The following is a 15,215-nucleotide window of genomic DNA, read 5'->3' as shown; positions in this document are numbered from 1 at the left end:
GATCGTCTTGACCATGTCTACATGGCTAAATGGAGTGAGCTGCTGCCATGCGATTGGCTGATTAGAAATTTGCGTTAACAAGCAGTTGGACAGGCGTACCTAATAAAAGGAGTGTGTCGGTGAGTGTAGTTGTTGTATCAGCACAGCAGCTATAGACTTACCACAACAGAATCATTCTAAATATGTCAGAATACTATAATTATTGCCATAATATTTACTATAAATTACTATAGTATTTTCTCTTATGGTTAATATATCGCATAGTTTTCTGAGCAGGATGGGGTGATTGGGTTTAGTTAATGCCTTAGCACTTACACACTGTTGAAAGGTATTGAAAAATACCACACGTAATTCATGCGTGCTACAGTAAGGGCTCTGAAGTGGATTGAGCAATAAAGCAGACACTGAGCAGCTCTCCAGACACCAAACAAGACAGTTCAATCGGATTACACGTCCAACACTCATTAGCCCCTTTTCAGGAATTCTGCTGTTTACATAGTGGAATTAATTCAACATACAGATGAATAGAGCCCTATGTTAACAGTGTCCAAAAGTGCCGTCAACTTTTCTGGGCTCGGAGGCATCTGGGATGGATCGTCACACAGTGGATAACATATAAAATTATAGTACCTACCAATATATAATTGGTTAATTACTAAAGCTAAGCAACTACTGACCGTGCACCACGTTTATAGCGTGATGTGGTGGATCGACAAAAAAGAAACGCAATGAATTAACATTAACACTAAAGCCAAGGCTTTAGCATTAATAGACCAAGCCTACGCCTGTCAAGCGCAGCGGTGATTACTTCTAACTTTCCTGCACTCATCCTCGCACAGGGGTCAAAGTTCGCAAGCACCCAGCCTCAAGAGGCTTTAAAAAGCCACTACAGATGATCCCGAGAACTGACGTGCGTTTTCCAGAATGACACCCTGTTTAATCCCGCCAGTCTGTCCACCATTCCCACACCATGTCCTGAAGTGAGAGCAGCTTTCCCCGGGCCAAAAGTGGAGCTGTAACCCAAAATGAAGAGTCGGCTTGAGCCGCGCTGCAGGTGACAGATGCCTGAATGGAAAAGCCACTAATTGGATGAGGCGGGTGCGGCGGGATTACGTCTGAGCATCAGATAATCAGATTATTCCAGAAACAGATCTTGCTTTTTTAACTACTTCAGTCTAATCTGTCACACAATGTCACGCCTCCACACCGCTATCATCTACCTCCATCTGCTATCTCTGCTTTTTACGCTCACGGAATTGCCTCTTAATTTCTAGTTCCTGTTTGTGGATCTCGCCGCTCAACTCTTAGGTCTCAGACACCAAAAATGGCTTTTGCAGCTTCTGACGGATATATCCAGGAGAGAGGATGTAGCACCTGAAGACTGTGTGCTGTCTTTGATACAGCATGGGGTTCAGTTCGAGACCTGAGGGCAGCATGTCTTGGAAATGTGGGCATCTCTTCACGCTCTTCTTCTTTATTCTGTCTGTTACAGGAACTCAAGGTAATGAGGTTACATTTGATCACTGCACACACTGTAGATGAGGACAGCATGTTTGGTTCAAATTTGTCCATGGGTGTGATGAGGCGGCACTTCTGGGTCTATATAATGACTTGCGACTTAATGAAGAATTGTAAAATTACTGGATATACACTCTACAATAATGCTGGGTTGTTTTAGCCTAACATTGGGTTGAGTATTCACAAACCTATCTACAGTAGATACAGTACGCTCTAAAAATGTTGGCTTATTTTAGCCGAACATTGGTTCGCAATTGGACCAACCCAACTGCTTTTCCATCTACATGAGCTACGCTCTAAAAATGTTGGGTTGATTTAGCCGAACACTGGTTCACAATTGGACAAGCCCAACTTTTTACATCTACAATAAGCACATTCTCTAAATGCTGGGTTGTTTTAACCTAGTGGTTCTCAATTCCAGTTCTCATTGGTTACACCAGTCCTTGCCCCACCCTGCACACTTTGTATGGCTGCGTCCGAAACCGCCTACTACTCAGTAGGTACTGCATTTGAATTTAAACGTGCTACTCGGCCGATAGAAAAGTACCTTCTATACATTGCGAATGTGAAAAGTATGAATGGAATTCAGACGTAATACATCGGCAATTTTATAATGGTCACGTGACCTACCTGCGTCAGTTGCATCGCTTCACTTCCATTCATGAATTCTCTCGCAGGGCATTATGGGATAGCACAGCTTGCATGGGATGCGCACTCTAGAATCTCACCGGAAGTAGTAAGTCATCCGGGTACTTCGGACATACTACTCAGCTCGCATACTGATTTCAGCGTACTGTATAGTATGTGAGTATGCGGTTTCGGACGCAGCCTATGTCTCTCTTATCTGACACACAGGATCAGTTCATGGATTTCTCTGTTAACGAGCTGATGATCTGAACCAGGTGTGTTAAGAAAGGAGGACATACTAAATGTTCAGGGCGGAGGCGTCCCGATGACTGGAATTGAGAATCAGTTTTAACCCAACATTGGGTCAAATTTGGAAAAACTCAACAGTTTTTTCATCTATAGTAAGAAAACTCTTAAGAATAAATGCTGGGCTTTTTTACCCAACTGCTTTTGCATCTACAGTAGGTGCGTTTTAAAAATGCTGGGTTGTTTTAGTCCAAACACAAGTGTTTTTGCATTTATAGTAGGTTCACTATAAAAATATTCTGGGTTATTTTAACCCAAGTGTTTTTAGATCTGCAGTAGGTAGGCTCTAAAAATGCTGGGTTGTTTTAACCCAGTGGTTCTCAATTCCCTTCCTCGGCTCCCGGCCAGGGGGCCATGGACCGGAATTAAGAACCACTATTTTAACCCAACATTAGGTCAAAATTGGACAAACTCAACAGTTTTTTCTATCTATAGTAAGAAAACTCTTAAGAATAAATGCTGGGTTGTTTTACCCAACTGCTTTTGCATCTACAGTAGGTGCGTTTTAAAAACGCTGGGTTGTTTTAGTCCAAACACAAGTGTTTTTGCATTGATAGTAGGTTCACTATAAAAAGATTCTGGGTTATTTTAACCCAACAATTTTTGGATCTACAGTAGGTGTGCTCTAAAAATGCTGGGTTGTTTCAACCCAGTGGTTCTCAGTTCATGTCCTCAGCCACCCGCCCTGCACATTTAGTACGTCTTGTCTGCCTGGGGCAGAGGGCTGGAATTGAGAACCACTGTTTTAACCCAACATTGGGTCAAAATTGGACAAACTCAACTGTTTTTGCATCTCGGTACACTCTAAAAATGAGTTGTTTTAACCCAACATTTGTAAACTTTGGAAAACCCAACTGTTTTTGCATCTGCAATAGATGCACTCTAAAATGTTGGGTTGTTTTAACCCAACACTGGGTCAAATTTGGACAAACCCAACAGTTTTTCTGTCTACAGGAGGTAAACTATAAGAATTATGTGTTGTGCCTGAGGACCAGAATTGAGAGCCACTGTTTTAACCCTACATTGGGTCAAATTTGGACAAACCCAACTGTTTTTGCATCTGCAATAGATGCACTGTGAAAATACTGGGTTGTTTTAACCCAACATTTGTAAACTTTGGACAAACTCAACTGTTTTGCATCTGCAATAGATGCACTCTAAAATGTTGGGTTGTTTTAACCCTACATTGGGTCAAATTTGGACAAACCCAACAGTTTTTGCATCTACAATAGATGTACTGTAAAAATACTGGGTTGTTTTAAGCCAACATTGGGTCAAAATTGGTAAAACCCAGCTGTTTCTGCATCTGCAGTAGATGCACTTTAAAAATGCAGGGTTGTTTTAACCCAACACTGGGTCAAATTTGGACACACCCAACTGCATTTACAGTAGCTACACTTTAAAATGTTGGGTTGACTCAACATTGGGTCAAAATAACACAAACACAACTGTTTCTGTTACAGTAGATAAACTATAACAACCCAGCGCTGTTTAACCCAATATTTGGCAAATTTTGACGCACCCAACTGTGTTTGCCTCTACAGCAGGTATGCTCTAAATATACTAGGTTTGTTTTAATGCAACATTGAATCTACAGTGGGGACAGAGGGTGTTTGACCCAACTTTGGGCCAAAAGAGCTCAGCGTTTCTTTGAGTATACCTACTGTAAATGCAACATAATAAAATGCATCACATTTAAACACGAGCGACGCAGTGGCGCAGTAGGTAGTGCTGTCACCTCACAGCAAGAAGGTTGCTGGTTCGAACCTCGGCTCATTTGGCGTTTGTGTGTGGAGTTTGCATGTTCTCCCTGCCTTCGCGTGGGTTTCCTCCGGGTGCTCTGGTTTCCCCCACAGTCCAAACACATGCGGTACAGGTGAATTGGGTAGGCTAAATTGTCTGTAGAGATGGGTTGCGGCTGGAAGGGCATCTGCTGCATAAAAACTTACTGGATTAGTTGGTGGTTCCTTCCATTGTGGTGACCCTGGATTAATAAAGGGACTAAGCCGACAAGAAAATGACTGAATGATGACCCAGTCTTGACATATACACGAACATTCGCCAGATTGTAGTGTTACTAACCTCTCGTTTTTAACTAATCTACTTGTTGTGGCTTCTCCAGACAGAAACAGGCTACATCCATTGAAGACCCTTCCCAGTGCCAGCGTAACCAACCTGCCAAACCCACCCAAGCAGAACACAGGGATCAGGACGATATTTGAGATGGAAAAGCATCGCATCAAGAGGTCCGAGTTCTTCCACTCAGAGGTGAAGGTCTGCCCACAGGAGACAATGAGAGAGGTCATAGCAAGCCATCAATCATACTACACACTGAGAGGTAACCGCTGTCACTCATTCACTGGAGATATCTTCACAAAACCGCATGTCTCAGTTATCAGTCCGATCAGATCATACATTTATTAGACATGTACTTTAGAAAACACTGGGTTGTTTTAATCATTGGGTCAAAATTGGACAAACCCATTTTGTATAATGCAAAAACAGTTGGGTTAAAACAACCCATTATTTTTTGCATGTACAGTCGGTATGCTCTATACTGCTTTGTTTTAGCCCAATATTGGGTCAAAATTGGACAAACCCAACTGTTTCTGCATCTATGCTCTAAAATGCTGGTTTGTTTTCACTCAGCATTGGGACAAAATTAGACCAAACCAACTGTTTTGTATCTACAGTAGGCATGCTCTAAAAATGCTGGGTTGTTGCAAACCATTTTTGCATTTACAGATACGCTCTAAAAGCCCTGGGTTGTTTTACTCCAACAGTTTTTGGCATTGCAGTAGAGCTTAATGGTTGTATTAAATAATAAAGGCTTCAACATTTGCATTCACACAAGACATTCAGTAAAATGCTACAGTGCTTTTGGGTTTGGTAATTCACTTGAAGACAGAAGTGTAAATGCAGCAGTATTAGTCAGGCTGGCTTATTTGGTGTGTTTTACACGTGGCTTGTCTTTGTAATGTCATGTAAAATTATAGTAAAAGAGAGTGCTCTGATTGAGAATGAAGGGCCTTGCTGCAGACCTGGTGCACATGGAAGCTGAGGGGCCAATCACACCAAACCCTTTTTGCATTGAGAGGGGCCTTTCTGTGATATACTCTGACCATGACCATAGAAATAGATGTCTAATAGATGTCTTATAGATGTCTAATAGATGTCAATAGATGTCTATAAGATGTCTTATAGATGTCTTATAGATGTCTAATAGATGTCTCATAGGTATCTAATAGATGTCTTACAGAAGTCTAATAGATGTCTTATAGATGTATAATAGATGTCTTACAGAAGTCTAGTAGATGTCTTATAGATGTCTAATAGATGTCTAATAGATGTCTTATAGATGTCTAATAGATGGCTAATAGATGGCTAATAGATGTCTTATAGATGTCTAATGGATGTCTAATAGATGTCTTATAGATGTCTAATAAATGTCTTATAAATGTCTAATAGATGTCTTATAGATGTCTTATAGATGTCTAATAAATGTCTAATAGATGTCTAATAGATGTCTAATAGATGTCTTATAGATGTCTAATAAATGTCTTAAAGATGTCTAATAGATGTCTTATAGATGTCTAATAGATGTCTAATAGATGTCTTATAGATGTCTAATAAATGTCTTAAAGATGTCTAATAGATGTCTAATAGATGTCTTATAGATGTCTAATAAATGTCTAATAGATGTCTTATAGATGTCTAATAGATGTCTTATAGATGTCTAATAAATGTCTTATAGATGTCTAATAGATGTCTTATAGATGTCTAATAGATGTCTTATAGATGTCTAATAAATGTCTTATATTATGCTGGGTTGTTGCAAACCATTTTTGCATTTACAGATACGCTCTAAAAGCCCTGGGTTGTTTTACTCCAACAGTTTTTGGCATTGCAGTAGAGCTTAATGGTTGTATTAAATAATAAAGGCTTCAACATTTGCATTCACACAAGACATTCAGTAAAATGCTACAGTGCTTTTGGGTTTGGTAATTCACTTGAAGACAGAAGTGTAAATGCAGCAGTATTAGTCAGGCTGGCTTATTTGGTGTGTTTTACACGTGGCTTGTCTTTGTAATGTCATGTAAAATTATAGTAAAAGAGAGTGCTCTGATTGAGAATGAAGGGCCTTGCTGCAGACCTGGTGCACATGGAAGCTGAGGGGCCAATCACACCAAACCCTTTTTGCATTGAGAGGGGCCTTTCTGTGATATACTCTGACCATGACCATAGAAATAGATGTCTAATAGATGTCTTATAGATGTCTAATAGATGTCAATAGATGTCTATAAGATGTCTTATAGATGTCTTATAGATGTCTAATAGATGTCTCATAGGTATCTAATAGATGTCTTACAGAAGTCTAATAGATGTCTTATAGATGTATAATAGATGTCTTACAGAAGTCTAGTAGATGTCTTATAGATGTCTAATAGATGTCTAATAGATGTCTTATAGATGTCTAATAGATGGCTAATAGATGGCTAATAGATGTCTTATAGATGTCTAATGGATGTCTAATAGATGTCTTATAGATGTCTAATAAATGTCTTATAAATGTCTAATAGATGTCTTATAGATGTCTTATAGATGTCTAATAAATGTCTAATAGATGTCTAATAGATGTCTAATAGATGTCTTATAGATGTCTAATAAATGTCTTAAAGATGTCTAATAGATGTCTTATAGATGTCTAATAGATGTCTAATAGATGTCTTATAGATGTCTAATAAATGTCTTAAAGATGTCTAATAGATGTCTAATAGATGTCTTATAGATGTCTAATAAATGTCTAATAGATGTCTTATAGATGTCTAATAGATGTCTTATAGATGTCTAATAAATGTCTTATAGATGTCTAATAGATGTCTTATAGATGTCTAATAGATGTCTTATAGATGTCTAATAAATGTCTTATATTATGCTGGGTTGTTGCAAACCATTTTTGCATTTACAGATACGCTCTAAAAGCCCTGGGTTGTTTTACTCCAACAGTTTTTGGCATTGCAGTAGAGCTTAATGGTTGTATTAAATAATAAAGGCTTCAACATTTGCATTCACACAAGACATTCAGTAAAATGCTACAGTGCTTTTGGGTTTGGTAATTCACTTGAAGACAGAAGTGTAAATGCAGCAGTATTAGTCAGGCTGGCTTATTTGGTGTGTTTTACACGTGGCTTGTCTTTGTAATGTCATGTAAAATTATAGTAAAAGAGAGTGCTCTGATTGAGAATGAAGGGCCTTGCTGCAGACCTGGTGCACATGGAAGCTGAGGGGCCAATCACACCAAACCCTTTTTGCATTGAGAGGGGCCTTTCTGTGATATACTCTGACTATGACCATAGAAATAGATGTCTAATAGATGTCTTATAGATGTCTAATAGATGTCAATAGATGTCTATAAGATGTCTTATAGATGTCTAATAGATGTCTCATAGGTATCTAATAGATGTCTTACAGAAGTCTAATAGATGTCTTATAGATGTATAATAGATGTCTTACAGAAGTCTAGTAGATGTCTTATAGATGTCTAATAGATGTCTAATAGATGTCTTATAGATGTCTAATAGATGGCTAATAGATGGCTAATAGATGTCTTATAGATGTCTAATAAATGTCTTATAGATGTCTAATAGATGTCTCATAGGTATCTAATAGATGTCTTACAGAAGTCTAATAGATGTCTTATAGATGTATAATAGATGTCTTACAGAAGTCTAGTAGATGTCTTATAGATGTCTAATAGATGGCTAATAGATGGCTAATAGATGTCTTATAGATGTCTAATAAATGTCTTATAAATGTCTAATAGATGTCTTATAGATGTCTAATAAATGTCTTATAAATGTCTAATAGATGTCTTATAGATGTCTTATAGATGTCTAATAAATGTCTAATAGATGTCTTATAGATGTCTAATAAATGTCTTAAAGATGTCTAATAGATGTCTTATAGATGTCTAATAGATGTCTAATAGATGTCTAATAGATGTCTTATAGATGTCTAATAAATGTCTTAAAGATGTCTAATAGATGTCTAATAGATGTCTTATAGATGTCTAATAAATGTCTAATAGATGTCTTATAGATGTCTAATAGATGTCTTATAGATGTCTAATAAATGTCTTATAGATGTCTAATAGATGTCTTATAGATGTCTAATAGATGTCTTATAGATGTCTAATAAATGTCTTATAGATGTCTAATAGATGTCTTATAGATGTCTAATAGATGTCTTATAGATGTCTAATAGATGTCTAAACATAGTCGTCTTGGCTAAAACAAGGCTAAATTTGAGCTGTCAGTGAAAATCTACCAGATGTCAGAATAGGCCAAGTCTAGACTAGTCATCAAATAAACAGAAATGAATGACTTGTAAAGTCTGTCTAATCTGACGACTAGTCTAGTTTTGGGCTATTATTAGATGTCTATTAGATTTTCACTGACAGCTCAAGTGTAGCCTTGTTTTAGCCGAGCTGTCTATGTTTAGATGTCTATTAGACGTCTATTACACACAAAATTGTTTGCTGGGAAAAGTCTGCAGTCAAGTTGATCGTCTCATATTTATTTATCGAATGTTCTCCTCAGTTTGCCAGGAGGCTGTATGGGAGGCTTTCCGCATCTTTCTGGACCGAATTCCCACCAGCTCAGAGTACCAGAAATGGGTTCACACGTGCCAGCACGACTCCCTGTGCATCTCAGACCTCGCCAGGAATTTCAGCCAGTCACAGGAACACATCGACATGGTCTACAGGGTAAGCTCATCCAAACTGTGCAAAACTCCAGTGTTCCCCAAGCCTGTTCCTAAAGGCACACCAACAGTACACATTTCCAAGCTCTCCCTAGTCAAACACACCTGAATCAACTCATCAGAACATGAGACTCCAAAACCTGAGCTGCATCCGAAATCGCATACTTCCAAACTATATAGCAAGCTAAAAACTAATTTCAGCCCTGAAATTAATGGGCCAGATAAGGGAGACAATTGAAATATGTACTGTTGGTGTGCCTCAAGGAACAGAGTTGGGAAACACTGCCCAGGTAGCAAAGAATTCTGGCCCAGATTTGGCATAAAGCTGGCACAGCAGGTGTTTGTACAGCACTGGCATACAGCATGTGGGCCAAACATGGCCTGGGCTTGACAGAGGTGGCACCGTCTTTAAGGCGGCACACAAGACTTGGGCCAGATATGAAATGCAGTATTTGAAAAAATAAATAAATGTGGGCCATGTACGTTTGGCATATCCTGACCCACTTTTAAAATACATTTAAATAATTTTCGAGTAAAGAAAAAATTCCACCAATCAGGTCGCTTCGTGAAAACACACACCCATAGTACACCTAAAGCGGAATGCTTCATGGGTTTAGCAAATTCATTGCAGTCGTGGCACACCAACATATCTGGCCCAGTTATGAGTTATTGACTTGGCTGAGACTTGGCCCAGATATGGTGCATGTTTGGCCCTTGTATGGAAGCCAGATTTGGTCCAATCAAGTGCCGTAATTCACTGTGGCATGTGGGCCGAGCAAAAACTGATTGTGTGGGCCAGATCTGGGCCGGAGAAATGTTGCTTTGTGGGAGCAACACACCTCACATAGCAAATGTTTTCTGGCCCAGCTTCGGGCCACACAATAACTTCCTTCGGCTCAAGAAGTGCAAAGAATGACGGTCCTAAAGTGGCCCATAACTGGATTAAAGACAAGAGCCACACATGGGCCATAACTGGCCTGAATCTCAGGTAATTTATCACTCTTAACTGGCCCTGAACTGGGCCAAAGCAGGTTTATTGTTACCGATACCAATTCTCAGCCATAGGTTTATAATTTAACCAGAAACTTCAAAAACTGAGCCATAACCCAGCCTAATGTACCCTAAACAGCGTGAACAATCGCTACACTGATCTGGGCCACACTCCTCCCATCCACAACTGGCCCAAATGTAGTTTTCCATCATGCATGCAGTGCCATCGTTGCCATGCATGGCCCACATTCAGCTGACTGTGACCGGCAACACGCCAGCAGTGCCATACTGAGGCCACTTTTGGGCCGAGTCCGTTTGCTAAGTGGGACATTACTGTGAAAATACGCCACACCACAGTCTGTGGACGGGCAGTTGTCAAACATTAGACACGCTAAAATGGTCAGGATAATTCAAACTCTGACCTTGCCTTTGTTTTTCTCTTCCAGAGGGTGAATATTAATAGTGAAAAGTTAGAACGGTGAGCCTGCGCTATCATTTCATATTCTCAAAGCATCTACAATCAACACAAATGAGCAAAGATTACTTCTAATATGATGACATGTATTTATCCTAAATTGCTAGAATTGTAATTGACGAGCCTGCAACGGATACGGCACAGGAAGAGGAAGGTAACGTACTGTTTTTGCTCTTTATTTGAGACGATATCATCATGCGAATCCTCATTACTGAACTCCATCTTTGTCAATCAGGTTCAGAGGAAGTCCTGACTGAAGCGGCGACAGATGAATTTCTCCCTACCGCTAAACCGACCGCTGTCAGCTCTACCACAGACACCTCTACCGCCTCACAGGTTCAGAGCACAAATTGCATATTTGTTATACTTGTTGCAACCGAGGCTCATTCTGAAAACGTAGATCCGCGGACATTTCTGAAGACCGCGATTTACTTGGCCGGAGGTACATATGGCCGCATTTCGTTTTTTTCGAGTGAACGCTACAGGACGGTGTGATGCCTCTCCTCTTCTTCGCGCCGGCTGACGGCTCACCTCTGTGTGGAGGGCTTTCCTGCCGCAACCAGTTTGTCCGCTTAGCTTGTAGTGTTACATCGACGGAGCGGAGGCCCGGAGGAGGAGGAGCCGGTCGCAGCGACGACCGGGTTCGAGTCCGGGGAAGAGCGGTTCCAGAAATCAGGTAAGATGAAAAGCAGAATCTGAAAAATAAAAGCGAACGAGTTCGTGACGGGGCGAGAATGCGGTGAAATCCAAAAACACGGTCAAAATCAGACGAGGGCTTTTGCTTTTCTTTTCTGGACGGCTTTTGTAAATCGTTGCTTGGGTTTAGAGAAGGAGGAGGAGGAGGGTGGCTGGGTCGATCGTTCAGTCATTCAGTCAGTCGGACAGACATTGGCCTCGGGCGGCTTTTCACGTGAGAACAGAGCGGGCGGGAACGGTTCGTGCTCCCGAGAGGTGTTCGAGATGCGAAAAAGCGCACACAGCGTGGATTCGCGAAAACAAAAAGTGCACAAATACGTACCACCCGCCACGTATTTCGCGGTCTCCAGAAACGTCCGCGGGGCTACGTCTTCACAATGAGCCTGGGTTGACTTAAAGGGACTGTTCATCCAAAGGTTGAAATCATTTACTCACCATTCACTAGGGGTGAGGAGCAAGGCTTCGCGAAACACTGAAACGGTTGAAGCAAATGTGTCGTGGCTTCAAAGTGTCTTGAAAATCCGTCTCTACAAGTGACCTAGTGGTTGGAGCCTCGGCTGGATCAGTTGGTGTTTCTGTGTGGAGTTTGCATGTTCTCCCCGTGTTGGCGTGGGTTTCCTCCGGGTGCTCCCCACAGTCCAAACACATGCGCTATAGGGGAACTGATGAAGTAAATTGGCCGTAGTGTATGAGCGTGTATGTGTGTGTTTGAATGAGTGTGTATGGGTGTTTCCCAACACTGGGTTGTAGCTGTAAGGGCATCGGCTGTGTAAAACATGCTGGATCATTCCGCTGTGGCGACCCCTGATGAATAAAGGGACTAAACTGAAGGAAAATGAATGAATCTCATGAAGGTTTGTCCCCACTGAGGGGCGAGTTCTGTAAATAGTGAGTAAATGGGTTAACATTTGCGATTAACATTAGTGCATGTCGATTGTTTTGTAAAATGTTGTTTATAAGCAGGCTTTACTCTGCTGACTTTTTGGGCCAGACCACCGGGTCGATAAGCCTGGGCTTAAGCTTAACAACTAAGACAGATAAGTTATGCAATGCTCCCTCGGCGGTCTGCAGGAAATGTGGGATTGCTGGTTAATAATATCAACAACAACAACTCAACAAGGAGTTGACTGAACTGAAACTTCACTGAAACATTCTAATAATCAGTAACAGTTCTCTTGAAGACTGTCATGACACCTTTATAATGACGTGACACATGCCAAGAATATGAATGAAGTGCTTTCAATGAACCGAAGTGATGTTATTTTAAATGCGAAGGTGACATTGTTTGAGATGTCTTTGTTATGACAACTTGATATTACCAAGACAACATAACTTGTCATAAATCTGTCATAAACATGAACTTTAATATCCAATGATATTTGAATGACCAATTCATTTGGTACCAAGGTAGTTGAAGCACACGGAGGAAACCCACACGAACACGGGGTAATCATGCAAACACCACACTGAAACGCCAACTAACCCAGCCGAGGCTTGAACCAGCGACCTTTTTGCAGTGAGGCGACAGCACTACCTACTGCACCACTGCGTCGCCTATCATAGAGATTGACAAACAAAAGTATTGTCATAGCAATTATTTAATAATCTTGGTTTGACACCTGCAGGAGCTGGATCTCCACAATGTGGTTCCAGAGCAGCCGGTGCATCATATCATAGAGTTCAGCATTACTCTAATGGACTACGGATATCAGGAGATACTGAGAGACACTGATTCACCACAGTATCATGATCTGTCACATCATCTCCAAGATCAGGTTAGTGGAAATGACCAATAAATGATCCAGCAACACAGACTCACTGTGGAAACTTGCACATTTTTTTCTTATTGGATAAAAAGATTATTCTACTTAGTTTATGCACAATTTTAAAATGTATGCACATCTTGGCGTCTCCATTAAGCAGTTTTTATGCAACATTCTAAAATGCACGTAAAAGTAGGTGAATAGAAACACAGCTACAGATTGTGCTACCTGACAGCACTGGTCAATACATTTATCACATACAGTTGAAGTCAGAATTATTCGCCCCCCTTTTGATTATTATTATTTTTTTCCCCCAAATGATGTTTAACACATTTAGGAAATGTTCACAGTATGTCTGATAATATTTTTTCTTCTGGAGAAAGTCTTATTTGTTTTATTTCCGCTAGACTAAAAGCAGTTTTTAATTTTTTTTAACACAATTTTAAGGTCAATTATTATCAGCCCCTTTAAGCTATATTTTTCCGATAGTCTACAGAACAAACCATCATTATACAATAACTTGCCTAATTACCCTAACCTGCCTAGTTACCCAAATTAGCCTAGTGAAGCCTTTACATGTCACTTTAAGCTGTATAAAAGTGTCTTGAAGAATATCTAGTCTAATAATATTTACTGTCATCATGACAAAGAGAAAATTAACTATTACGTTTTGAAATGTGTTGAACAAATCTTCTCTCAGTTGGTTCACGGTCTCATATGAGAAATACAGGTGTTGATAAACTGCATGCTTTTCTGATTGTTGCAGATGCAGCTTGTTTTTGATGACCTACCTGGATTTATTGATGTCCAAGTGTTAAGAATTAGGTAGGTTTTCCCACTTAAGTACAGTCCCATTTATATTTATTTATTTTTGTGAAGTTTATTTATAAACTAATGTTGAGATGATCATGCTTATGATTGATCACAGCCGGTCCTGCATTATTCAATTCATGATTCACCAATCAGACAATTCCTAAGCCACTTTAAATACCCTGAGCTCCATATCACAGCTATCTTCATTTTGAGGAATCCCCCCTTCCACCCCTACTCCTCCTCCTTTCCTAGATGGGCGGCACGGTGACCCAGTGGTTAGCACTGTTGCCTCACAGCAAGAACGTCACTGGTTCTAGTCCTTACCAAGCCAGCTGATGTTTGTGTAAGGAGTTTACACGCTCTCCCCATGCTCATATGGGTTTCCCCCAGGTTCCCCGGTTTCCTCCCACATCCAAAAACATGCAGCTTAAGTTAATTGACTAATCCAGCACCATAGACATGCTGCTAGTCAGTAATTATCTCTTAAGAGCGATCACTATCTGTTTATTATCTACTACAGCAGGGGAGTTCTCCACATCTACCACAGCTCAAACTCCTCTCTCGCCTTGCAAACTGGAGGGAGCCCCAGGCTCGAGGATCTTATGAGCTCAGGGCTCTCTCCCGGGACAGCATGCCAAACACGCTTTATAATCACTCTTGAAACTTTACTTATTTAAACAGGAAGGTTGCATTGAGATACAATACCTCTTCTACCAGGGGGGTCCTGGTCAAGACTGGCATTTAGAATTTATAGATAGACAGTAGAAACGAAAGAATTTTTATCTTTAACCTCATTTCATATATTAGAAATCATAGATCAACCTAACTCTGTACGAAAAAAACTACACCTTAAGGGGGTCTATTATGCAAAAATGACTTTTATAAAGGATTTAAACACATTTGTGTGGCAAAGGTGTGTAAATATAATTGGCCTCTAATGGTGAACATGTATTCATTCTGTTTGTTCTAATCAGAGTTTATGAAAACTGGAACACTTTGATTGACATTCTCCCTTTGTACGTGTCATCAGAGGAAAGCCCTGCCCACTAGTGACCAACTCTCCATCTCATTAGCATCTCCGGCAGCCCTGAGTGAGAAGCAGCCGTCTGTCCATTCGCCATTAGAGTGTTTGAGCAGCTGAAGATGAAGATGTCAGCATAGACTAAGAGGATTATAGATGTGGAGTTTTAGGATGCTCAAATGAACAGTGTAGTCTCCATAGACTGCCTTCTGCTCAGATGCTTATTTTCACATTTTCTGTTTTT

The 15,215-nt window shown here is 40.3% G+C and overlaps 3 protein-coding genes across 10 annotated transcripts in view; 2 read left to right on the top strand and 1 right to left on the bottom strand.

Moving 5' to 3' along the window:
• The window catches only part of lats1 (large tumor suppressor kinase 1), a 777,671-nt gene that overhangs the window by 464,698 nt on the left and 297,758 nt on the right, over positions 1 to 15,215 (top strand). The gene's annotated exons all lie outside the window — the stretch shown is intronic.
• Positions 1 to 15,215, bottom strand: part of nt5e (5'-nucleotidase, ecto (CD73)) — a 190,374-nt gene that overhangs the window by 40,833 nt on the left and 134,326 nt on the right. The gene's annotated exons all lie outside the window — the stretch shown is intronic.
• The window catches only part of impg1a (interphotoreceptor matrix proteoglycan 1a), a 37,403-nt gene that overhangs the window by 2,596 nt on the left and 19,592 nt on the right, over positions 1 to 15,215 (top strand). For 4 of the 8 annotated variants that reach the window (XM_087297939.1, XM_087297940.1, XM_087297935.1 and 1 more), the window contains exons 1-8: positions 1,010 to 1,501; positions 4,574 to 4,789; positions 9,051 to 9,217; positions 10,650 to 10,681; positions 10,786 to 10,832; positions 10,914 to 11,014; positions 13,000 to 13,149; positions 13,904 to 13,962. In XM_087297939.1, coding sequence (XP_087154065.1) covers positions 1,405 to 1,501; positions 4,574 to 4,789; positions 9,051 to 9,217; positions 10,650 to 10,681; positions 10,786 to 10,832; positions 10,914 to 11,014; positions 13,000 to 13,149; positions 13,904 to 13,962 — 869 coding nt within the window. In that variant the 5' untranslated portion in view covers positions 1,010 to 1,404. Of the gene's footprint in view, positions 1 to 1,009; positions 1,502 to 4,523; positions 4,790 to 9,050; positions 9,218 to 10,649; positions 10,682 to 10,785; positions 10,833 to 10,913; positions 11,015 to 12,999; positions 13,150 to 13,903; positions 13,963 to 15,215 lie in introns of those variants that run through there. The other 4 variants (XM_087297941.1, XM_087297937.1, XM_087297938.1 and 1 more) reach the window with 2 other exon arrangements.

Source organism: Danio rerio, chromosome 20 (assembly GCF_052040795.2).
Source record: "Danio rerio strain M-AB ecotype USA chromosome 20, GRCz13ab, whole genome shotgun sequence".
NCBI lineage: Eukaryota > Metazoa > Chordata > Actinopteri > Cypriniformes > Danionidae > Danio > Danio rerio.
The sequence above is the reverse complement of the archived record's forward strand: the minus strand, read 5'-3'. Positions and strand labels throughout refer to the sequence as shown.